Source organism: Camarhynchus parvulus, chromosome 5 (genome assembly GCF_901933205.1).
Source record: "Camarhynchus parvulus chromosome 5, STF_HiC, whole genome shotgun sequence".
In the NCBI taxonomy this organism is placed as follows: domain Eukaryota; kingdom Metazoa; phylum Chordata; class Aves; order Passeriformes; family Thraupidae; genus Camarhynchus; species Camarhynchus parvulus.
The window spans coordinates 56,562,648-56,587,773 of NC_044575.1; the positions used below are offsets into that span (position 1 = coordinate 56,562,648).

General features: G+C 45.2%; 1 protein-coding gene across 1 annotated transcript in view; it reads left to right on the forward strand.

Annotated features, from left to right (window-relative positions):
- Positions 1 to 2,060: 2,060 nt before the first annotated feature.
- Positions 2,061 to 25,126, forward strand: part of RTN1 (reticulon 1) — a 123,923-nt gene continuing 100,857 nt past the window's right edge. Inside the window, exon 1 of the mRNA XM_030948681.1 lies at positions 2,061 to 2,605. Coding sequence (XP_030804541.1) covers positions 2,416 to 2,605 — 190 coding nt within the window. The 5' untranslated portion in view covers positions 2,061 to 2,415. The remainder of the gene's footprint in view (positions 2,606 to 25,126) is intronic.

A 25,126-nucleotide genomic window follows, 5' to 3' on the forward strand; every position in this document is an offset into this window, starting at 1 on the left:
CTTGCTGAAATCATGATCAGATGCTGTATATGTCAAAGGGAGAACAATGAATTTGGAAAATTATTCTCCTTTGCTCATGAGGTAAATAAACCCTGATGGTATGGGATGGGTTTTGGCATTACAACCATGGTGACTCAAATCATTCCTGCTGATCTGCAGCAAACATGTCCTATCTTGAAATACAGAAATAAAGAAAATCTAGTTAGCCTGGGCATGTTCTTGGCTGTGAGGCTGCTGAGGCCTGGCCCTGCTGCCCACAGAAGCTGGGGCTGCCCCATCCCTGGCCATGCTTCAGGCCAGCTTGGATTGGGCTTGGAGCAACCTGGGATAGTGGAAGGCGTCCCTGTCCATGGCAGGGGGTGGAAATGGATGGTCTTTGCTCTCTTAGGTTCCTTTCACCCCAAACCATTCTAGGATTCTCAGGCAGCAGCAGGATGGAGTGAGGATAAGGGTGGCGATTCCATGGGAAGATAACACAAATGGAAATCCTCAAGGCTACATTTGAGGCTTTTCACCTTGAATTGTGGTCTTACCCTGGATTTCCTCCCTCTTTGTCTGGAAAAAGTGGAAACATGTTCAGTTTTCAAGCCCAAGCACAAGCTTGCTGTAGTGGAGAGGGTCTGAAGCCTGCCTTGGGATGCTGACCCACAGATCCCAGCTGGAGATGCGCTGCTGCCACAGGCAGAGAGCCAGGTGGGAATGGAATCTTCTGGCTGGGGCAATTATACTCTACTTTGTAGCTTGACCTGTCACACGACAAGAGAGAGGCCCTTCTGCAAGGCAGGGAATTTATTTCCTTGACCTGTCAGTGCCAGAACTCTGTGCAATGCAGGAATGATCTCATACCCTTTACCCGAGTCCATTTCCTCACCTGTAGAAGGACAGCAAGGAAACTTGCTCCTAGTTCACCTCAGAAGTGGCACAGATGCTGTGAAAGCACAGACCCTGCCCTGTGCTTTCCCCTTTGCTGTATCTCACCCTGCTGCTGCTCTCACTGACAGCAAAAATCTCTGACATTTCTCATCAGCCCAGTAAAGACACGCATGAGTTTTGTGAGGCAGAAAGCAAGGAAATATAATGGCACAACAAAAAAAAGGAAGGAAGGAAGGAAGGAAGGAAGGAAGGAAGGAAGGAAGGAAGGAAGGAAGGAAGGAAGGAAGGAAGGAAGGAAGGAAGGAAGGAAGGAAGGAAGGAAGGAAGGAAGGAAGGAAGGAAGGAAGGAAGGAAGGAAGGAAGGAAGGAAGGAAGGAAGGAAGGAAGGAAGGAAGGAAGGAAGGAAGGAAGGAAGGAAGGAAGGAAGGAAGGAAGGAAGGAAGGAAGGAAGGAAGAGGAAGGAAGGAAGGAAGGAAGAAAGGAAGGAAAGAAAGAGAGAAAGAGAAAGAGAGAAAGAGAGAAAAAGAGAGAGAGAGAGAAAGAGAGAAAGAGAGAGAGAAAGAAAGAGAAAAAGAGAGAAAGAAAGAGAGAAAGAAAGAAAGAGAGAAAAGAAAGAAAAGAGAAAGAAAGAAAGAAAAAAGAAAGAGAGAAAGAAAGAAAGAGAGAAAGAAAGAAAGAAAGAAAGAAAGAAAGAAAGAAAGAAAGAAAGAAAAGAAAGAAAGAAAGAAAGAAAGAAAAGAAAGAAAGAAAGAAAGAAAAAAGAAAAGAAAGAAAGAAAGAAAGAAAGAAAAGAAAGAAAGAAAGAAAGAAAGAAAGAAAGAAAGAAAGAAAGAAAGAAAGAGAGAAAGAAAGGGCCCACAGACCCCTGCTGTGAGTTTATTTTGACAAGTGCCAATGAGCTGCGATCATGTCTCCATCACGGCTGCAAACAGAGGAGCCGCCCGGGTGAACAAACCCAGGGGCAGAGCGCGGCTCCCCTCGCCGGGCCGGGGGCTGGCGGAGAGAGGAGAACCGGGCCGGTTCCAGGCTGTGCTTGCGGAGAGCTCCGTGCCCCATCGGCCGAGCCCGGCGGTGCGGGAGGAGCCGGCGGCGCTCCGTGCCCGGCTGCGGCGCCTGCGGGATGCTCTGGAGCGCAGGGATGCAGAGGAGGAGGAGGAGGAGGAGGAGGAGGGCTGCGGGAGGGGACAGGGAGGCGTGTGCCCGCCTGCCAGGGGGCTTCTCTTCCCTCACCCGCACAAACCGATGCCTACCCTGCCGAAGCAGTTAAACGGGGGAGAGAGCAGCAGCCCGGCTGGCAGATTCCTGCCCTGTGATATGCCAGCCACAGGGTGACGCAAGGGCTGGAAGGCTCCAACTAACAAGCCATTTTCACCTGCGTAATAAGCGCTAGTGGAGATCCAGCAGAAGCGGCGGCGGCGGCTCCCGGTGCCCGCAGCCGGCCAGACCCCAGCGCGGCCGCAGCCCCAGCCCCAGCCCCGGCCCCACCGCAGCCCTCCCGCGGCATCCCCAGAGCCGGAGAGCAGCGGGCGCCTCGCAGGCAGCATGTCAGCCCCGCCGGACCCCCAGGACCTGCTGCTGGCGGGCACTGGGCTGCACTGGGCTGCGGCCGGGGCGGACCAGTACGCGGCTGGGGCTCCGCTGCGGGATGGAGATGGGGCTGAGCAGCGGGAACAGCTGGGATTCGGCTCTGCCAGGGAACACCCGCCCGTTACCATGGCGACTGCATCCCCAGGTAAAAGGCGAGGGGTACCCAGGGATGCTCAACAAAGGGGCCCTGGCGGCAGCAGCAGCAGCGTCTCCCGGTTGTCTCGTTGCTGACGCTTCCTCTGTTTTCCTCCCAGCCTGGCTGCTTGGAAACATTGCTAACGAGTTAGGGAGAGCATGTAGGGAAACAGAAAATAACGAGGAAATGCGGCCTTTGCAAATAGTTATTTTTTGCTGATGTGGGGGAGGGGGGACGCCGGAGCCAGCCAAGTTCCCTAAAGCTCTTTGCAGTTTGTTAGGCACAAGACAGCCAGATTTCAGGCAAATGTTGAAAGGCATTTGATTTCACCTGACTTGATGTGGATCTGTCCTCATTTGTCGTACACCTGTTCACATCTGGAGTGACAGATCTCAATGGACTTACTTCAGCTATTCCCCGTGCCCCTGGAATTCCTGCATGGCCACTTATATGATTTCAACATGCAGCTTTTAATGGAGTGCCTGTTCTGAAGTGTTTGTACATTTTGTGCATGCTTTTTGGACTAGTTCATTTATTTGTGGACTTCTTGCTTGCTGTGTTTTCCACCTTTTAAACACTGAGGTGTGTTTGACTCCAGGTGCATTCAGTTTAGGGTCTGCAGGTTCATTGATTTTCTGTTTATTTTTGGGATGTGTTCCATTTCCCTCGGTTTAGGGTTGCTTTCTTTAGTAGGTGTATTAACAGCAGGTGTGTATCTGTTAATGGACCCCAGGAGGCTTCAGCTCCCCATAGCTTCTGGTAGAAATGTTTGGGGAAAAATGACTCTCTTTCATTCTTGGTGACAATTCCCTACTTTCTTTCCCACTGCTGTGTGTCAGAGAACCCAAACAGCCAGAAACCCCAGCCCTGGGGGAGCCTGTGCATCCCATCTCACTGGGAAGTAGATGTTTCCATTACAGAGCCTGAAGCATTAAACTTGTCTTGAGTAAGTTGAGGGTCAGGGCTCGGGACAGGAATCGATCTCTGTTATGCAATAGCTGCAGGAGCATTAGGAGCTGCGTTTTTGGGCTGAGTCCCTTCTAATCCCCTCCAGTCAATCAGCACAGACAGTGGCTGGCCAGGAGCAGCACAGTCTGTGTGGCTGTGTGTGCTGCTCTGCTCATACCCACACGTGTGCTTCCGCGGGGTCTCAGTGTGTGTCAGTGTGCTCCCGACAGGGATGTGTCCCTGCTGTCTGTCTGTCTGCCTGCTGTGACCGAGCTCAGGGGTAAAGCAGGATCCAACACCCCTCAGCTGATGTGGGAAATGTTTTGCTGTGCTGTAGCTCTGGGCAGGCAGCTCAGCTGCTGATGTGCTGCTCATTCGCTGAGCCGAGTGTTGGGTTGTGGAACGTGACTTTCCACTGGAGGCAGAGGGCTGGGAATGTCAGGCTGTGTGAGTGTGTGTGAAAAGGGCAGGACTGGGGTCTCCAGGTAGGGCTGCCTCAACCATATAATGACACAAAGAAGGGGGGAAAATAATCTTGTGAGCTTTTTTTGTTCACTGATGGATAAAAATATGGCCATGCTGAATCTTAGCATTCAGAACAAAGAGGGGTGGTCTCTTAAACTGTGTACATCACCATTAAATGGAATCACTGTGGAACTGCTTGCAATTAATGAAGGCTTCTTCAGGCTTGACATGGCTGTAGATTTACACTTAGAGAATGCAGAATAGACGGACAAAAATAAAAGAAAAAGAAGAAAGAAAAGAGAAAAAAAGAAAGAAGAAAGAAAAAGAGATGCAAAGAAATTATTCAGCTTTTGTAATCCTCTGCAAAGGGGTTTTAGATGTGTTTGTTTGCTTGTGTCAAGCTGGAGGCAAAGTGAGTGATACAGATCTTTTGGTGTTTGCTGGCTGTGGACTCTCAGGCTGTCGAATCAGCAGCACTGTAAGAGTAGTAACATGCTTTAGACATTTCCCATTTTGTTTTCCCTGTTCAATAAAGAACTGTTGTGTGGCTGTGTGCGTGTCTGGCTGGCCATGGCAGGCAGAGCAGCATCCCAGGCAGTGCAGCCCTGCAGTCTCCCTCTGTTTGTGGCTGCAGCAGCTGTATTTCTGCTCCACACTACCTAGAGAGCCACGACTCCCGCCCCCTTCACCGGGGGAAGTAAATAATTTCCTTGTTCTCTCCATGTGACTAAGTATTCATAAGTTCCTGAATAAGAAGACTGTCATGTTGTTGAATATCTGAAACTGTCAAGCTTTTCTGAAAACTCTTTATTTCTCCTGCTCAGAGAGACATTCCTGCCTGTTCCTAAGCCACAGGAATGGACCCAGCAGGAGATATAGAGCTCCAGCTTTTTTATAACACTGCCATAATCTGCCATAAATTCAAACATTCCTGACACAATGGGCTATCTAGGGACACTTTAGACAAGGAGCAATCCATCCAAACAAGAGTGAACTGGACAGAATAATTTTCAGGTAGCTTCCCAGCACATCCTGTATCTTCCTCCACACCTGTCAGACCAGTCTTCTTTTTCCTTTTTTTTTTTTGTGAAAACCATGGTTATGCTTTCTGAGGCAAGAGCAGGGTCTGGAGTCTGGCAGATCCTCTCAGCATGAAAATAACTGAAAAAAATGGGGGGAATTTATCACAGGTTGTGCAGATATTTTCTTATACAATCTAAAAATTTGCAAACTTTCCCTGATCTTGGCTTTTGTTTTAAGTTTGAAAATCAGCCAGGGATTGTTGAAAGGTTCAGGAATATTTTCAAGCTGGCCGTGGGCCCGGCTTTGAGCCAAGCTGGCTTTGTGTCAAAACCTGGTTTCTGAATGATGAAAAGCAATGGATTCCACTCCCCATTCTTTGGATCAACCAAAATCAGCAGCGATTGAGACTGCAGAAAAAAATTCCCACGAGTGGGAAAGCTCAGAGAATGGAAAGCTCAGAAGTTTCTCAGCAAAGTCAGGGCAACAGGGAGCTGCAGATCCCTCATCAGCCTCTCCTCTTGCAGGGCTCCAGTGAAGATAAACTCCAGCAGCTTCTGATCAGAGATAAGGCTGCTTCTCTTGCTTTTTTCCTTGGCCCCTGACTTTTGCTGAAAATGTCTCTCTTCCTCAAATGCCTCAAAGTTTTCTTCCTTCCCAAAAATGAATTTGGTTCAGGGTGAGAGGAACTTGCAGGGCTCCAATGAAGATAAACTCCAGCAGCTTCTGATCAGAGATAAGGCTGCTTCTCTTGCTTTTTTCTTTGGCCCCTGACTTTTGCTGAAAATGTCTCTCTTCCTCAAATGCCTCGAAGTTTTCCTCCTTCCCAAAAATTAATTTGGTTCAGGGTGAGAGGACCTTGCAGGCAGCTCTTGCAAGGACTGGTGAGGGAAGCAGTCCTGAAGGGCTGGTGAGGAATTACATGTTGGTGAAGAGAGCCCCATGTCACCCAACACACCATCTGGTCACAGATTCTGCTATTTTATTTTTATGCACCAACAGTGATTAAAAACCTTGGAGAGGAATTATTTCCAACAATATTACACAGGCTAACAGGCATTCCCCAGGATAAATACATATGGTTTCCTGCAGAGAAATGGCAAGATGGTAGAATGGACTGTACCTCCATGCTGGATGTGTTCTTCAGGGAAAAATAGTGGGGAAAGGGCAGGAACTCATACACATGGTGATTCCTGTGTAAGGATTTGGGAAATTTCCTGCAGCCTGGTGCATGGGTGATAGATCAGTGGTGTTATGCCCCCATGTCCATGCAGCTGGAATTAGAGAGCTGCCAGCTCCTGCTCGCTCCAGGCCTTCAGAGAGCCACAGCAGGCAGGACATCCCTGGCAATCCTGGCCCATTTCCAGCTGCCTCCAAAGCCAGGTCACACTGGGGACCAACAGCCCAAAGGAGAGGAGGACAGTGCCACAGGGGATGGCGTGAATAACTGGGACATGTCTACAGGGACACAATGGGATGGCGGATATGGCCCATGGGAACCCTTCTGGAACAGCATCCAGGGGTTGGCCAGGATCCCTGGGGTGCCCCAGTGGTGTGGAATTCCCGTGCTCGTGGGAATAACAGCACCATTTGGTGTGTGCCAGTGAGGGACTCAGAGCTGCTTGGGTGAGGCAGATGAGTTGAGGAACTGCTGAGGAGCAGCGGGAGACCAGATCCCAGGAGTGCTTCATGCTCTGATAGGGGCAGATGTAACACAGAAGACTCTGAGGGGTGTTGGCTCCCACTGCTCCGTGATGAGGACCATCCCTAATGTCAGTGCTTTAAGTAAAGACCATTTAAAAACCCCTTTCTAATTCCCATGATTTGTAGAGGCTGGGTTTGAAGGTATGTGCTGTGTACCCAGATGTTCTCACCATGAGATACCTCCCAACCCAACCCAGCCCTGCAAGGGGCTGCAGTGAGGTGCTCCTGCCATAAGCCCCAATTTGCATGGATAATGCTGCACCAAGGAATCTCAGTTTATGGTTTCTCTCCAGTTACTGGCAGCTTTGCACCTCAGCATGAAAGAGATTTCTGGTGGTTTTCAGGCAGGTTGAGAACCCTGTGGTTCCCCTGGGTGAAGAGAATTAGGCATGGACATGAATGTCTGCACTGCTTGGGTTTGGCACTGACACTTTTTGGGATGTCAGGTCATGGACAAATGTAGCAGATTCCCCAAGACAAATGGCTCTTTGTGGCCTTCCCACCCCTCCCCAGGTGCTGCTCTAGGAAGATCCCCCTCTCCTCAAACATCCATAGCAATGTGCTGCTCTAAGCCACCACACTGGAAAGGCCAAGACACAAACCCTAATTTTTCAAGTTGCTGTAGAAAAGTCTTGATATGGGGGATTCACTGACCTAAGCATGACACAGGGGAGCCTCAGTGGGTGTTTGGAAATAATCCTGAAGTTCCAGGCAATCCTGCTCAGATTGAACCACTGAGGCCAGATTTAGTCTCACTTTGGAAGAGTACCTATTCATGCCAATTCTACTATCAACATTTTTGATTTAGAGAACTGAATTTAGTTTTTCCTCTGCTGTCTGGATCATCCACTCACAACTTCTGATCTACTGCTGTGAGTGAAGGGGACAGAGATCTTTTGGTGGAGGTTCTCCCCATTCCCTGGTGTTTTGTTAGCGCAAGCAGATTTTGCAGAGGGACAGAAACAAAGCGGATTTCTTCTTGGATCTTTCTGTTCTTGTAATCCTCATGAAGCTTGAGAAAGTAGCCTAAGCCCACAGTTAGCCATCAAAAAAAAAATCCTGTTGAATTACCATCCTTCATTGTAAAGTTGGAGCAATGGCTCCTGTTGGGCTTTTCCAGAAATGCTCTGCATTTCGGGTGCTCTCAGAGGTGCCTACAACTCCTGGCATAAAATCTGTGCAGCACTGTAGTTCCCAACTCTGACAGATCAAAATGCAGCTGGTTTTTCCCTGTTCCTCTCAGGGATGCAGATAGTTCTGCCTGCTTTTACTGCCACGCTGATGAATTTCCTCCAGCCTTCAGGGCTGCAACTGGGTTGAGGAAGAGGATGAAGCAGATGAAAGAGTAAAGTAGTACCAGGGAGGGTGACTCACCTGCCTTATTTTAACCTTCATCACTCAGTAATGAAATGTTTTATTTATAGATGAGGAACTGAGGGGGAGAGTTTGGGGAGGAGGGGAATGGTGTGGAGGGGAGAGGCTTTGGATGTCCCAGTTACTGCAGGTGTTGGGTTTTGTGGGTTGCAGTATTTTCTGGGCTGTGAATCTCCCCTGGGCTGGCTGGTTCATTATCTCTCACTGCTACAAGGGTCCCAGGAGGCACATCTGTCTCCTTTTTTCCTTCAGCTCTGGAAATGCCACTCAATGACACGTCTTATGCCTTATTTTTACCATAAAACCTGTGCTGGCATCAGTCTGTCTGGGGACAGCAACTCCTGCAAATGCCTGCATGTTGTCTCTGTTTCAATCCTCCCAGAGAAGTCTGGGCAGATCCCACAGATCTGCTCATCATTCACACACCTTCCCACGAGGGATCCTGGCCCAGCTGCATGGCCTGGATTGGCCCAGGATGCTCAGGGCTAGGGTTAGGCTCTGCTTCCAGCCCTGATTTCAGCCCAAATTCAACCCAAGACCCAATTATTTAGTGCACAAAAGTTTTTGCTCCAAGTTCCTGAAACAGCCAAGGAGTTGTGCTGCAGGACCACATCATCAGCAGGGAATGGAGTTTTTTAAATGGGTGATTTCTTAGGAATTTCCCTCACTCTCCCTCCTTAGTAGTTGGTACCTGTAAAATGGACCAAGTACACACTGAGATTTTTCATTTTTAATGTAGCATTTATGTCTGCTCTTCATGTGCTATTCTCTTACTTCTAAATCAGGAATGCTTACAAAATTCTGTGGGTTCTTGTTTTTCTTAGGTTGTTTGCTGTTTGTTTGGTTTTTTCCCAAAAGAGAAGGTGGCCTCCACATGAAAACCATGTTTCAAATAATGAAGCATTATTTGTAATTAGTTTTCTAATTTAGGACAAGCTGTAGAGTTGGCATGATTCAGCACTCAGGAGCACACCTCACATTTAGTGTTGTTTTTTAAGACATTTCTGATTTATGGTCAGTCTATTCCTCCAAGAAACTTCATACCTTCAACAGTGAGAATAAATTCTTGGCACTCACTTGCAAGGCAAGACTTGAAATAGAGAGGACCTTAATCACCTATTTCAGCCCTCCTTGTTTCAGTGAAGTATTTAAGATTCTAATTTTATGGAACATAAGTGCATTCTTAACTGTTATTAAAATTAAGATGATCTTAAGTATATACATAAAGGTGAGCATGTTTTGTTTAATTTAGGAATAAATGAGGTAGAAGATATATCATGTATAAATTGGCTTTATTACCCATTAGACCAGACTGCTTCAGGATAGTTGCATGTGAAATGGAAACACCTGCACTTACCCATCTCATTACAGCACTGTGAAAATTAACCTTTAAAGAGATCAAAAACTTAGAATGAAAATCATAATCATGTTGCTGTCATTTATTTTGATCTGTCATGTGCTTCTAGGTGAGAGTAAAAATTGTTAGAAATGACTACATCCTTCATAAGCCTGTCACTTTCAAATATTGAGGTGTTACCTCACAAACATTGGCTTTGTGCTTTAATATTCCTTAAGAGAGGGCTTTCCCACCTTTATTTAAATAACAGCTGATGAAAGAGTTACTTGCATATTTCTTTCACTGCTGTTATGAGTCGCATACCCTTGATACAGCCTCCTGCTATCACGAGATCTGGTGCGAGGAAAGGGAGCTGCTTCTTCAGAGATGATTTGGACACAATTGCCATTAAGAGCTGCAGCATTCCCAACATCTCCCTCTCTCCCATCCTGGATGCAGGGAGGTGATGGGGCAGGGGGGATGCTTTCTGCACCAGGGTGACTCTGCAGACCTGCAGAGTTATGTCAGCTCGAGCCTTTTCTGTGCCATTCAGGACATGAGTTATGGCTTGTTTTTCAGCAGTGCTGAATTTATTAACTGCACTTGATTTATTGCCTGTAGCTTTAAAGACATTGAAGGGACTTATTAACTGTGGCCAGTAAAAAGCAAATGCATGGGGCAGCCTTGTCAGGCTGGAAACTTTCCGGCTTCCAGTCCCTCAGGATCTTGTGCTTCTCATCTCTGGGGGTTTTTTGCCTGTCCAGATTATCAGTCCACGTCTTGGGTGCACATGTGGGTGCCCCTGGGTGAGCTCTGTGGCTGGGAAAGAGGAAACACCAAGTCTGGCCAGGGCTTTGTATCCCAAGCACAGCCCTGGGTGCCATCCCTCACCCCATTGGAGCCCTCATGGACATTTCAAAGCCACAAATGCAGGAGTTACAGACCCAAATGACATCCCCAGCTTTCCCTGCACTGCATTAGTCACTGGCTGCATGACCAAACAAAAATCCTCACCCTGGGCAGGCTCTGCAGCACAGCTGTGCACAGAAGGGCTGCAGACAGCCTGAGCCATCGGAGTTTGTGCTGATGTTCTCCTGCTGGGCTCCTCCACACAGCTCCCAAAACACTCAGGGGCACCTGTGAAAGAACTGCTGGAGGGACAGACTGCATTTAAGGGTTCTGATTGATGCCTTGTAAAGGCTGACCTAGAACAGAGACTGGATGGAGCTAAAGAATAAAGTAGGGATTTATTAGGAGGCCTCAATGGATGCACCTTGGGCAGCACAAGAGCCCAGCCAGGGCTGCACCCAAGATGAACCAAAATCATCAAAAAATGGACAACCAGTCACAGGGTCTCTTATATGATCTGATCCATTTGCATATTGGAGTTAATTGTCCAGTTATAGCTTTAGGTTATGAAGTCCCATCCTTCTTGTTTTTCTCTCTTCAGTCCACATTGTTTGTGCTCTTGGGCCTGAGATTTGGATCATTTGTCCTTGGTCCCCAGCTAGAGAAGGAATTGTTTTGTCTCCCTACTCTGTGAAGAGAGCTCACCATCCCCTAATATGAAGCTCAGAAGTACACACTAAAGCAGCACAGAATCTGAGAAATACAAAAGCTAAAACCTGAGCCATCATGACCAGCAAGAGAGTTCTGCCATTCACAGGCCTAATCCATCCCATAAGTAGGGGCCTACCCCCCCCAGACATCATTCTGCATCTCAGGAAGGTGGAGGCTCCCTCACCCCACACAGGGTTTGGTGCACATGTAACCAGCAGAGCAGCTCTGCTTGGAAATGGTTTTAATGCCAAGCTCCTGGGCAGGCAAAGGGCTGGATCCTGAGCACAGCTTAAAGGTTGCTCTGAATCTGCCAGCACCATTCAAGTGCTCACCTGTATCCAGCTCAGCTGCATCCCTCTCCCTGTGTGAGGCACCCAGGGCAGGGCTGGGGATCAGTGCCTCATCTCTGCTCTCTCTGTGGAGCAGTATTCCATGGGCTTTGTGGGAGGGGGAATGAGTTTTCACAGCTCCCAGCTCTCCCCTGGCTGCTGGAGCACAGAGGGCTCTGAATCCCAATCAATCTTAATTGGCTCTTTCCCTTGATGTCCTTAATGCAGGGGTAAAAAGGGATGCACTTTCTGCTCACGTGCATGGGAGGTGTTTTGCATTTCGTGATGTTTTCATTGCTCTTGACTTCAGTGCTGGAGCACGACGCAACACGCTGGAAATGAAATGTGCACTTCAGCTGAGCTGGGAGCTGAGCTGCTCCTGCAGGTGTGGCTGTGTGATAGCAGCAGCAGGAACTTCTTATTTGCAGACTGATTTTAGTCAAATGGCAAACCTCTTCTCCCGCTCCTTATGAAAGTTAAAAAATGTAAAATTCTTTTTTTCATCCTCTCTTTAGTGCTCATCTCTAAGGATGTAGCATGTTTGTCAGTTTGCTGGGTTGTTTTTTTTTTGTTTTTTTTTTTTTTTGGTATTTTTTTCCTTTTTATTACAAAGGTTTATAGTTTTGGTAAACATCATTGAGGAAATGCTCTAAACTGCAAAATTGGTGTGCACTAAATTTGAATTGAGACAGTTGCCTTTGATGTAGAGCTAACCTAAAGCTGAGGCTGATTCCTCTCTTTTGCAGCTTTTGCAGTTCTTTAAAAAAAGACATAATGCAGCATTTATGTAGTTGCTGATTTCTCTACTGCTCTAGCACATTATCCCTGGAGTGGAATATAGAATTGATTCCTCAGAATTTCCTGGTTATCCTGAAAGTCTCAGTTTATAATTTGTGATTCTCAGAGCTTAATTAGCTTGTTGAAAAGGTGTTGGGCCCAAAGGTGACACTCCACGATGATGTGTGAGAGTTAAAATCCCAGAGGACTCACCTCCACTGAACACATCATTTATGGGAAAATAAAATAAAATAATAAAATAAAGAGTTTGGAACCTCTGGGCAGTAGCTCTGTTTATCACTTTAACTAAGAAATCCTTGTAGCAAATTGGCTGGTAAGTGTCATCTTTGTTGCTTGTAAGAGAGGATTTTTGTAGATTCTCAGTGTTTTAGGTGGTATCTATTTTTCCCCGTAAAAAGTTCTGCGAGTGTTTAATGAGGGTACGTTGCACACAGGACTGAAAAGTCAAACAAGCAATTAATTGATTGCATGGACAGATGTGGAGTCATTAAGTAAAACCTGAATTGCTTTTACGTAGATGAAATAGGAGCTCTGCCTATGAAAATGCATACCTACCTCTGCTGCCAGGAGAAAGGACTGAATTTCCTGAAATTTAAAGTTTTTAAAAAATTTGTCATCAGACAAAAAAACCCTTCCCACAGGAGTTACACAGATTAAAATAGTCTGAATGAAAATAGTGAAATATTAAAAAATAAGTGCACATATTTTCAAATTATTCTCAGATCAATTCATGCTTCACCTTATTTGGCTGACAACAGTGTTTAGAAAAGTACCTTTGCTTTTATAGGAAGACATTTATTCCAAATATGCATAAATTCCATTTAAAAAACACTAATTCCAGCCTGCAAAGTCCTTTATTCTATTTTAGAATTGCCATGTCATGTACATTTTTTTTTCTCTCGTGTTTTTTATTTTTTTTTCCCACTACCCTAAAAAATACCACTGGAGATTATGGAGGATTATCTGAGCAGTTATCGTAGTAAAAGCCAGTTGCCATTTTGGGAATATTTTTTTTTTCCTCAAAGTCTTTTTGACATTAGCCTTTATAATTCAGTGCTGTGGAGTAGAAGTTCAGGTCAGAGCTGAGGAGACAGGCCTGGGGATTAATGCTGTGTGAAATAAATGCAATCTCCCTCCACTTTGAACGTGCTAAGCAGACCATGTATAATCCCTGGAATATTTGGTGGATCTGCCAGGCCTTGAAGATGGCATTTGTAATATTTGTCTAGCTACATGTATTTTTACATCTTGTCCCTCCCTGTGCCATCCAAACTCTATTCAAAAGTGAGGAGAAGGGGGCTGAACAAAGAGTGAGAAGTGAACCATTCCCAGGAGGGGATTTTAGAGTTTGGGCTTCTTTTTTTCCCCCCTCTCTCTGCTGTTGCTTTTTAATGAATCGTTCTTCTAACCTACTTTAAATTGAGCTTCTAGCATGCTGGATGTTTTGCAGATGAATCATACTGTGCACTGCACTTATGCATATCTGCTGTGCAAGTACACTGTCAGCTTGTATTTGATAACCTACCAGCAAGCAGGAGCTTTTTTTTATGGAATCTTGGGATGCTAACGTTGTTCTCCAAGTGAGAATAATGCAACCACTGTTAATAAATCAGCCTGGGTCTGGGGATGTCTCACCACTTTCACTGCATCCTTGATTAGCATTATCCTCAGAGGTATAAATTAAAGAGGAAAATATATAATCTGGGAAGCTTTCCAGCATCATCTTTGAAAATGAGAGCTCGGTGCTTTGCTGGGATTTCTTTGGTGGAGGAATGCTAATAGCAGTGCTGAAGATGTGCCCTGATTGCACCCTAAAGAGTAGGAAGATGTACAGAGTAGCTTATTTTTTTTTTTTTGTCATCAAGATAATTTCTGATGTGATCTGCACTGGTGAACAATTTTCTACATGGTTCTGTGACTTGATCCCAGAAGTGCAGCTTCAGTGTCTCCATTTTCTACTACTTGTTCCCTTTGTCTGACATCTGCATCAAACCTGGTGCATGGTTTCCCACCTCAGCCTGCAGACAGCTGCATGCAGCTGTTGGAGGGTCTGAGACACTGGCCAAAGCCTGAACTTCAGCAATAAAATGTTTCAGGAATTTCTTCTGACTGTTCCTACAAGGTGTCACCACAGCTGGATGGTAACTCCTGACACCTCCCTGCCTGGCAAGGGAAAACCGTGCTGCAGAATGTGCTGATTTGCAGAAGGAAAAAAAAAATTCACAGGGAGGGTTTGATTTTTGCAATGTTCCAGCTGTGCTAAATAAGCAGAAAGGGGAGTTTTCAGCATATCAGCAACATCTTGGAAATGGAAATGCCACATCTTCCAGCACTTTCTGAGTAAATTTTCCCCTTCCCTGCCCATAATCCACTCGGTGTTGACTGGAACTAGGAGTTTGGCATGACCTGTGTTTGGAGTTTTGCTGTATAATGTCTGTGTTTCTATTTGCTTTCTCTTGCCCAGCTCTCTGCCAATATCTCCCTTTGCTTTCCCAGAGATGGTGGAAGCACAGAAGGCAAGACAGAGCTGGTGTTCCTCAGGTTGTCTTCTGGGCAGACATAAGATACCTTTATTACTATTTTCCCGGTGGAACATCTGATCCACAGGATGGTGGAAGGTCTTACAAACAGACTCCAGGAGCTGCATTTGAACTCAATCTGGGTCTGGTGAGGTCTGGGCAGGACCGGGCTTCTCCAAAGAGGTTTTGGCTTCATCATCAGTGACTCAGTTTACAGGGCCTCTCAGGCTGAGACTCCTACAAGTCATTCCTCTCCCCTGAAAAAATGTAGGGCAGTTATTTTTACTTAGCTCCTGAAGATGGTTAATTTTTTTCCTGCATGTTATCACTTTTAAATTAATATTGAGGATCCTTAGTTATGTTTTACAAAGGCATTCACCCTTCCAGCTCAACAAAATAGAGGGAATACCATGTGTTATTTGCCAGTTCTACTGACTTTGGTAGATTTGCTGAAGCAATGTGTTTCAACATTTCCAGACATTTTTCCTGTGGAGCTTTCTCTTCCATAGAATGGTTTTCTGTTTCCCCTTGATTTGAGATGAAAAGAAAATTGAAAATAATATGAAATTTTCCCACAGGACAGAATTTCTTTTGCAATAGCTCAGCTTCTAGGTAATGTCAGGAATAACACAAACCACTGTGATCAGTGTGCTTAATTTCAACTCTGCATTTATGACTTATTCCTTGACATTTCTGTCTGAAGAATAATGACATAAACCCACTATTCTCAGCTTGGAAATACCCATTAAAACTGAGAGCTACTGCAACAGCAGGCAGGGTTTGTGAGCACCTATTTAATGCAATCAACAGGGTTGTGACCTTGGTTTTCTGTCAGTGGGAATGAAATTGCCTCCTGGTCCAGCCCATCTCAGGGCTGTAACACCAAGCAGGTTATTTTCTCTTTTATGGCAGATGACTTTACCTTCCTCACCAGCACTGTGGTGAGGAAGGCATGAAGTGTCCCCCAAGCCAGCAGCTGCCCAGGGTCCTTGGAATCACAAATCATAGAATAGGTTGGGTTGGAATGGGTCTTAAAGACCACCCAGTTCCAGCCCCTTGTTGTGGGCAGGGACACCTTCCACTATCCCAGGTTGCTCCAAGCCCTGTCCAACACTTCCAAGGACCCAGGGGTAGCCACAGCTTCTCTGGGCCCCTGTGCCAGGGCCTTACACCCTTACAGCAAAGAATTTCTTCCTAATATCTGACCTAAACCTACCTTCTTCAGCTGAAGGCCATTCTTCCTCACCCTATCCCTGCATGCCCTTGTCCAAAATCCCTCTCCAGTTCTCTTGGAGTCCCTTTAGGCACTGGAAGGGGCTCTGAGATCTCCCTGGAGCCTTCTTCTCTCCAGTCTGAGCAGCCCCAACTGTCTCAGCCTGTCTTTATAGATGTATTCCAGGCTTGTGGTAGCTCTCTGCTGGACTCATTCCAACAGGTCAACATCATTATATAGTGCTCCTTCTTTACTCACTTAAAAATGTGACTTGCCTGTTGATGCCGAGCAAGGGAATTAAAGTGAGGGAAGGCAGCAAATGAAATTCTTTCTTAGTCTCTATACAAGAGTTTCCTTTTGGAAAAGCCCTTCCCTTCTCACACTGTGTGAGCAGGAAAGCAATGCAGCTCCCCATGAAGGGGAAGTGAAGCCTTTAGGAGCCACCAGATTCCCTTTCTTCACCCTGAACTTGGACCTGCAACAACTGCTCCCTCAGATTTGCTGTGCTGCTTGTTTTAGTCAGCTTGTCAGGAAAAAAAAAAAAATAAATAGTCTGTTCCAGAAGTTTTCAACCAATTTCAGTCCCATCATTCAGCAATTGCTAAAGTAGGCAAAATCCAAATCTTACCAGCAGTCCTCCCACCTGCTTCCAGCACCAGGGGTCCCTTTGTAACTTTTAGAAACAAAGAGCCAGATGTGAGCAAAAAAGCATGTTGAGCAAAGAATCTGCAGAATTGCTCACTCAGATTTCTGGTTACAACTGCTCTGCTGTGCCAGCCAGAGCAGTTGTAACCAGAAGATTAAGACTCCTCTGAGAAGATTAATTAAAGAAGCTGGTTTCTAACCTGGTCCAGCATAAAGTTGAGAGGGAAAGGGGTGTTTGCTCCTGGTGCTTGGTGAGACTGACAGGAGAAATGAGCTACACTGAAAATCAGTGTAGGCAGAAGGGTAAAATTGTGTAATAAAAAATTACACAGGAGTGTCAGTCCAAGGAGAAGAGGAAGTCAGCATGGAGGGGAAAATGGAAAGAGCAAGAAAAGAAATCCCAACTACTCTCAAGAGTCTGGATTTCCCAAGCAATGGATTTTTCACCAGTTTATGAAGGGATGAAGGGATGGGGGTTAAGTTTATAAATTCAGCAGATGCCTTTTGGTCCATGTCTCCTGTGCTCACAAGATCCGGAGGCGAAGTTTGCCTGCAAAACCATCTCCCTCCACCCTTTGTTCAGTTGGAGCAATTAACATAATTGCATTTTAAAAAAAGCCTTTGAATGCATTTTTGTTTCTCAGTTATTTCTTTCAGTCAATTGAAAGGGCTTGAAATCCCCATTCTTCAAAGCCCAGACAGATCTGTTGAGCCTTTCACCATGTGAGTAGTACCTGGAGGAGTGCTGAGCTACAGCAGGAATGTGAGTTCACTCTCCAGACCCTTGGAGGCTGGCTGAGCTCTCCCAGCTCCTACATCTAGCACTGGGAAACCACAAGGAAGACCATGAAAAAGCAGAATGGTCTTGGCCACCTGTATAAACATTCAGAATAAACAGGAGGAGGTCATGTAGGGACAGGCCACCTCAGCAGGGAGAGCCAGCTTCCTAAATATGGAATGGGAAACCCCAAATGAATCCATCAGGGAAGAACTGGGGTGTTGAGGGTCACAAGCAAAACCCAAACCAACACAGGCTGAAAATCTCGTGCTGTTTTGCTGTTGCTAAACACCAGGCTGAGATGTGGTGATGTGTTTTTGATGTGCAAGATGCAATAGATGGCCTGGGGATGAGTGTGGTGTCCAGTCTGGAGCACAACACATCAGGAGCAATGCAGAAAACCCAGAGGAGGGGGACCAGAGTGATCAGATGTCAGGGAAATACAGCCTAGGAGGGGAGATTGAAAGAACCAGGCTTGTTCTGGTTCTGGAAGTTCTGGAATGGCTGCCTGGGGAGGTGATGGAGTCACCATCCCTGGGTGTGTTTAACAAAAGCCTGGATGTAGCACTCAATGCCAGGGTTGAGTTGAGCTGTTGGGGATGGGTTGGACTCGATGATCTTGAAGGTCTCTTCCAACCCAGTGATTCTGTGAATCCTGTGAATTCTGTTTAAGCTAAAAGTGAGAATCACTGGGGCACAGAACAAGAGCAGTCTCAAAGTGCTTTGAGGTCATGAAAACCCAAGCAAAGAGCCTGACTCAACCCAATGTCCAGAAATTGTGTGGTTTCAGCTGCAACATTCAGATTTAAACAGTTGGAAAAAACCTTGGCAGAATGTGGGCCTGTGGGACAGAAGAACACCGTTTGGGTGGGTCGTGGCTGCAGGTGCAGGAGTGGGCAGAGCAGAGGGACATCACCTAGATGGCAAAGTGATGCTGCTGTCTGGGCCTAGTGGTGAAATCAGGTCTTTCAGGTCCTTCTGGCCCTGGTTTTGGTGAATCTATAAGCTGAGGTGAGGGATGGCAGCAGGAAATACACTAATGTTTTATTTTCCCATCTTACTTTGGTTCCCACCTGGTACAAGCCAGCAGCTTCTCTTCCTCTTTGAAAATGTGCATCAACCACAAGTCACAGAAAAGTTGGAATGGCTGATATTCTTGTGTTTCAGTGTCTTTTTTATGGTAATTATTTATTTTTTTAAAGAAAAATAGCTTTATGTGTGTTTTACAGGGAAAGCCCAGCTTTCCTTAGGCAGAGTGGGTGAATTGACTCCTGCAGACAAATCTCAATTTAGCATTCAGTAAGTTGGACAAACAGCAAACTTCAGCACAAAATAATAACAAGGATTTTTAATAAATGCAGGCCTGGCAGAGAGAAATTATAGAAGATAAAGTGTGCAGTGATAGTTGGATACTAAGAGCATAGTGCCTGCATCCAAGGAAGGAGGAAATGGAAAAAGATACAGCAACTACAGTCTTATTAAACTGATTTAATGAGTATTGTTGCAAACATAAAGGGAAGATGGGAAAAGTGCATTTATAAATGTGGACTGTGAAAACTTGATGGTTTACTTCAGTGAGAGATTGATTGTTTTCTGACAGGTTTATAGTGAAGTTTAAAGCCCAGCCCTGCATGGAGCACCTCTGCTGGGGAGACAGGCTGAGGGATTTGGGGTTCTCCAGTCTGGAAAGAGAAAACTCAGGGTGACCTCAGAGTGACCTTCCAGTACTTAATGGGAGCTTATATAAGAGAGGGACAATGACTTTGTACATGGGCAGACAGTGACAGGACAAGGGAGAATGGAACTAAAACTAAAAAAAACCTTTTAAACTAAAAGAGGGGAGATTCAGACTAGATACTAAGCAGAAATTCTTCACTGCCTGGCACATGTTGTCCAGAGAAGCTGTGGCTGCCCCATCCCTGGAAGTGTCCAAGGTCATGATGGATTGGGCCTGGAGCAACCTGGGATAGTGAAAGGTGTCCCTTATTCCCTTATATTCCCTAACCTGGGATGAAGCAGTGAAAGCAATGGGAGGGACATCAGAGAAAAAGAGCTGAAATATTAAATACCTAACACTTGGTTCCAATGTTTTTGATTTGCTTTGAAGCAGTTTTAATTCAATTAAAATAAAACAAGAATAAAATGTTGGTTTTATAGAAATTAATTTTTCAAGTGAATTCTTTTAGGTAAAAAATGTCCATGCTTCTGAAAGGGCAAGGAAATAATCAACGAGCATTGTTTGGAGAAATATAGCACCTCTTCCCAACTGTGCTAATATTGGTGAGAAAACAGCATTTCATCAGACCAACTTGTGAGTCAAATTTGGAAATGACTCCCTTTATACTTGGGCTCTGTGGACTGACTGCTCATGAATATTGGAAGTGTGAGCTGTGCTGCTTAATTGTAGCTTCTTGTATGAGTCACATGATTATTTAATGAGGATCCTTGATTGGAGGCATGAGCAAACACATCTCTTACACACACTTGATTGTGCCAATTTCAGGGCTCATTTTCTCTCAGTGCTGATACATAACACATTTGTCATTGGCCTTGGCAAACACTTCTTTGCCAGAAAAAAATCATTTCTCAAGTATCAACAAAAAATGATACATGGGTTTAGCTAATATAAAGTGTGTCATGGAACAATAGAGCCATAGAATCACAGAATTATTCAGGTTGGAAAAGACTTTTAAGATTATTGAGCCCAATAATGCCAAGGCCACAATTAACCCATGTCCCCAAGTGCCACATCCCCATTTCTTTTAAATCCTCCCCTTCACCACTTCTGTATCATCTCCCTTGTAACAAAATTAAGAAAATAACATTAAGATTCACTTGTGAGATACGCTTGGGTGGCAGCAGCATGTGGAATTTTATTAGGTGAAGTCAGAATCCTCTTCAGGAAATGCTGATCCATTTGCTTTCTTAGCTCTGCTGTGAGTTGGGATCTTGGGGTTTTTTGGGTGTTTCTGGTATGTTTAGGTTTCTCCTGGGCATGAGGGTGGCTGTAATTCTCACCTCAGAACAAGAGTGGGTGTTGCAGCTCCAATATAGCTGCTCCAGTGCCACATCTCTGGCTCTCATCCTGCACCCAGCATTAATGGAGATCAAAAGATCTCCAAAAACCATGGAAAGGCTTGGGTTGGAAGGGACTTCAAAGGCCATCTAGTTCCAGCTAGAGGAGATGGGTAGTTTTTACCACTTGTGGTACACTGCTTGCGTGACAATTTTCTCTTGGAAGTTTGTTTATTAAGTTTGGGGAAGAAAAACACTTTTTGTTTCCTGAAAACTCTATTAAAGCACACAGCTACCCCAGATTTCAGGAGAGCCTTCTCTGAAGTACCATTTCATTGGATTTAAAGCTGTGTTTCATGAATATAAAACATGACATATGTGATCTTCCCTCTGCCTAGCAGCAAAGGCTGATGCTGATGTAAGACAGAGTCAATGACCTGCTTGGGTTGAAAAATAATCTTCATTTTTTTCACTGTAAAGGTCAGTGCAGTTGCATCAGTCCAGGATACCTGACCTACTTGATTGCTGAATTTACAGATTTTTTTAATAGAGTACAAAAATGAGATTATCTCTTCGGAAAGGGGTTCCACAGGTAAAACACAGTAATTTTCTCTTCCAGCTATGATTTCCACCATTCCAAACACTGATGATTGTTTTCCAGCTCAAGTGAATGTTGTAAATTCATTGTGGTGGCATGGTTATTTCCAAAATTCCTTGGTTTATGTGTTGGTTTAAAATATTAACAAACTGTCCTTACAAACACACTGCCAAGCCAGCCACAACTCCTTGAAAAACAAACACAATCAAAATCAAATTCTTTCCAAAACACAACATTGTTTTTTGAATAGATTCACTGACCAAAGGAATGACAGATTAAGGAAGAAAAAAGAAAAAGAAATAACAGGCTTGGAAATCTGAAGCTGGGCATGGATAAACAAAAGGGGATCATGGCAGTTCTTTGAGTAGACAGAAAACTCACATTTGGGAAGAAAAAATGGAGAATGGTCAGGAGAACATCTGAAACATGTGGTGCCAGATGGTCGTTTCCTTTTTGATTGGACCAGTACTTTTCTCATAAAATATGAAGACCCAGTTTTCCTGTTTTTCAATATTTACAGATCTCAGTCTGTATGTAAGAAGGAAAATAAGGTCTCAAACAGAACTCTGTGCATGCTTAAAATAGCCTTGATATTCTCTCCTTTGCTGACTCAGCCTAAATGGCCTAAGATTTTAAAGTTCTGGGAATGCTACACCCCTATTACAGAAAGGATTTTATTTAGGGAGGCAAACTCTGGCCACTTCATGATTAGAAGATTTTAGCTTATGTTCTCACCACAGCAAAATCTTGTTGAGCAGGGTGGCATTGACTAGAATAATTTTCCTTAATTTCTGCTTGTGGCTGGTGGTGCAGTTCTTGATTGAGAGATTTTCAGCTGCAGGAATACACTTTTCCCCATCAACCACCACAAAAAGCCAAGGACAAAATCCATTTTTTTAAACAGATCCCTGTTTTAGAGGTTTGAAGTATCACTGTTTTCCCCACTTAGGAGGAAACATACGCATTTTAAGTAACCTTGAATAGCTATAACAGCAAATTATTATGTTTTCTACAAAATACTTGTGTTTTCTTTCAGAGACCAATGGTCTTAAACTTATAAAACCTGATATTAAAGTAGTGTTGGACTGTGGGTATTCTTTAGTTTCATTGTGCGCAATGCTGAGATAAACTTCCATACAGCCTGACAATCAAATGCTGGGATTTGAGTGGGGCTGTAGTCAGCATCATTATCCCATGGGGCAAAAACACGATTTTTGAGGAATTTAGAGAAGTTCTTTTGCCATTTTCCACCTGGGGGTTTCTTGAGGCTATCCTGAGGATGCTCCCATGCAGCTGGACATCACCTTTGCAATACAAGATGCTCCCACATTTTAGGGACCCCCAGGTGCAACACCACCTGCTGGGAGCCTCATATTTTGGGGATCTGAGGAGAGGACATGGCACAGCTGTGGGTGTTGTGAACACACCTGGGAGGGCTCCAGGCTTTGTTCCAGCCCTGAGTCACCCTCCTGCCACCTACTTGCTCTGTGTCCCTGGTGCCATGTGGGTCACTGAAAGGAAGTCAAAACTCCACATAACTGAAAGCAAATCACTTCCTACTCAGGCAGTGAATAGCATTAGATTTTTTTAGCGTCTTTCTTCGGTTTTAATTGGAATTCAGTAATTTAAAATTCATCAGAACTTTGCTAGCATATTCTGAATAATGCATTTATTCATGCAAACATATTTGGGTATGTTGCAAACGTGTGGTGCAGTTGTTTTGCCTGAATGATGTGCAGAGGTTCTGGTGGTCAGTAAGATGGGCTGGAATGAGCAGTGTGGGCTCAGCCAGGGAGCTGACAGAGGAGGTTTCTTCCTCTCTATTTCTTCTATTCAGCCAAGGGTGGATAGAAGGGAAATTGAGCTAGCTTAGAAATGCCTCTGCTTTGAGCAGGGCTTGGGCTGGAGCCCTCCAGAGGTCCCCTCCAGCCAGATTTTTCCTGTAGTTCTGACTTTTAAGACTTGGTTTTATCACCTTTCTCTCTGCTCTTCTTCTCCTACTGTTCCTGACCACTTCCACCTGTTTTCCCATTATAGCTATAAAGATAATCAGGGCTATTTTAAAAGTTGGCTGCTGGCCCTTGAGGCATTTCTGTACCAACAAAGGGCTTGGGTTGCTTCTCAAACCCAGCTGCCTTTCCTGTGACTCTGCTGTGTAAGTCCCTTCACTCTTTCTGGTTCACAGACTGAATTAATAAAATAAAATATATGTGTTTCTGCCTGAGACTAGGAATTTTCGCTTTCCTCAGGAAAACAAACAAACAAACCAAATAAAAAGTTGTTTTTCTTAAATCCCAGGTGTTCACTTTTCTCCCTGCCATTTCCTTTCACTTCACTTTGGAAGCTACTTATTACTTTTATGAAAAGTCAGCTTGGGGAAAAGACACTGCACATAAATTGCGTTACAGTCTGCCACTACCACTGTGCAGTAAAATCTTTCTTCTTAGCTAAAATAATTGGCTGAATTTGGCAGAAATTTCCAAACGTTGGGGTTGATCAAGTATGAGCTTTTCGCTCAATCACCTATCAAGACCTCAAATCTCAGCCTTCTTCAATTCTGGCAGTGCAGCAGGGAATTCCTGTATCCCTTATTTGTGCTACAAAGGCCAGTTTTTAACAGTGTAAAGCAGAGATTTGCACTGGTGAAGCTGCTGCTGGTTTCAAGGAGAAATAATCTGGCAATTGAGTGTTTTTTCTTGTCTTATAGGAGTGAAAAGCTGGGCAGAAACTAAGGAGAACTGTGAAGGTGCAGGGATGAGTTTTCTGTGAGGTGATTTGACTGGGCAGCTGGAATGGGGACAGCCACCTCTTCTGTGCACATCTCTTTTCCTGTCTTTGTCCCTCTTTCCCCCATCCTCAGAGATGAGGAGTGGTTTTCCCTTGGAGCTGGAGCTCTTTGCCAGCAGCGTTTTGTGCACAGGGGTGGTGATAACAGAATAAGGGCAAGGTAGTGACAAAAGTGCTGATGTTTGCTTGTGTGCTGTGCTTCCAGCTCATGGCTGGAAAACCTGATTAACACTTGAAATCTTGATTTCTCCAGGGGAAAAAGGGTTTGGCCATGAATCTGCTGCTCCCAGTTGGTACCCAGCTCACATCAACTGGTTTGGACCAAGGCAGAGGGAGGAGAGCAAGAGTGTCTGGCCACATCTGTGCTGTTGTGGGTTGGCTTGTTTAATTTCTGGCCCAATTTCCATGGGCACTGTGCACTTCTCCTGCTGTTCTGCTCACCCTGAGATTGTTACAACTCTTGAGCAAGGAAGGAAAGGAAAAACAGAGCACCATTATCTATTTCAGTCAGTAGATGCAGGCATGCTGGTGGTGCTCAAAGTGATGCTCACTTTGGATTCCTCAGTCCTGGACTTTCTCAGGAGAAATTCCCTCTGTTGAATGCTGTGGTGTGAGGACAAAGTGTGATGTGGGGTGGGTATTCCCAGGGAGATCAGAATCACAGAATCACTGGGTTGGAAGAGACCTTCAAGATCATCGAGTCCAACCCAGCCCCAACTCCTCAACTCAACCCTGGCATCCAGTGCCATATCCAGGCTTTGATAACACATCCAGGGGTGGTGACTCCACCACCTCCCTGGGCAGCCATTCCAGAACTTTCTCATCCTTTCTGTAAAACACTTTTTCCTGATATCCAACCTGTATTTCCCTTGGCACAGCCTTAAGGCTGTGTCCTCTGGTTCTGTCAGTGCTGCCTGGAGAAAGAGCTCAACCCCACCTGACTACAACCACAGTGGGCATGAGAGAGCCTCAGATGATGTGGAGGCAAAGCAGGATGTTCAGATAGAGAGAGAATGGGAGATTGCTCAGAGAGATGCTGTGGGCAGTAGAAAGTAGGCAGAGCCAGCAGTTCACTGTGGATGAGCCACCTCTCCAACCATCCTGGGCAGTGCCATGCCCTGTGAAGGTGCCATCCTGGCCTTGTGAGCTGCCGTGCTCTGCCTGTCTGCACAGAACAGGCTTCTCAGCAGGACTGAGCAGCTGTGCCCAAGGACCAAGGTGGACATTTGCCACCATCCAGGCTGTAAAAGGTGAACGGGTTTGGAAGCAGTCAGTCTCCAGCTTGTGGTGGTGACTGGTCTCCAGAAGGCTTGGGAAACCAGAGGAGCCTCATCAGGACATCCAATTATAGAGGATTACACGGAGATTGTAGTCAAGTGGAGAATGGGAATGGCACACAGAGGTTTGTAGGATAGAGGGGTGAAGGTATTGACAGAAAACT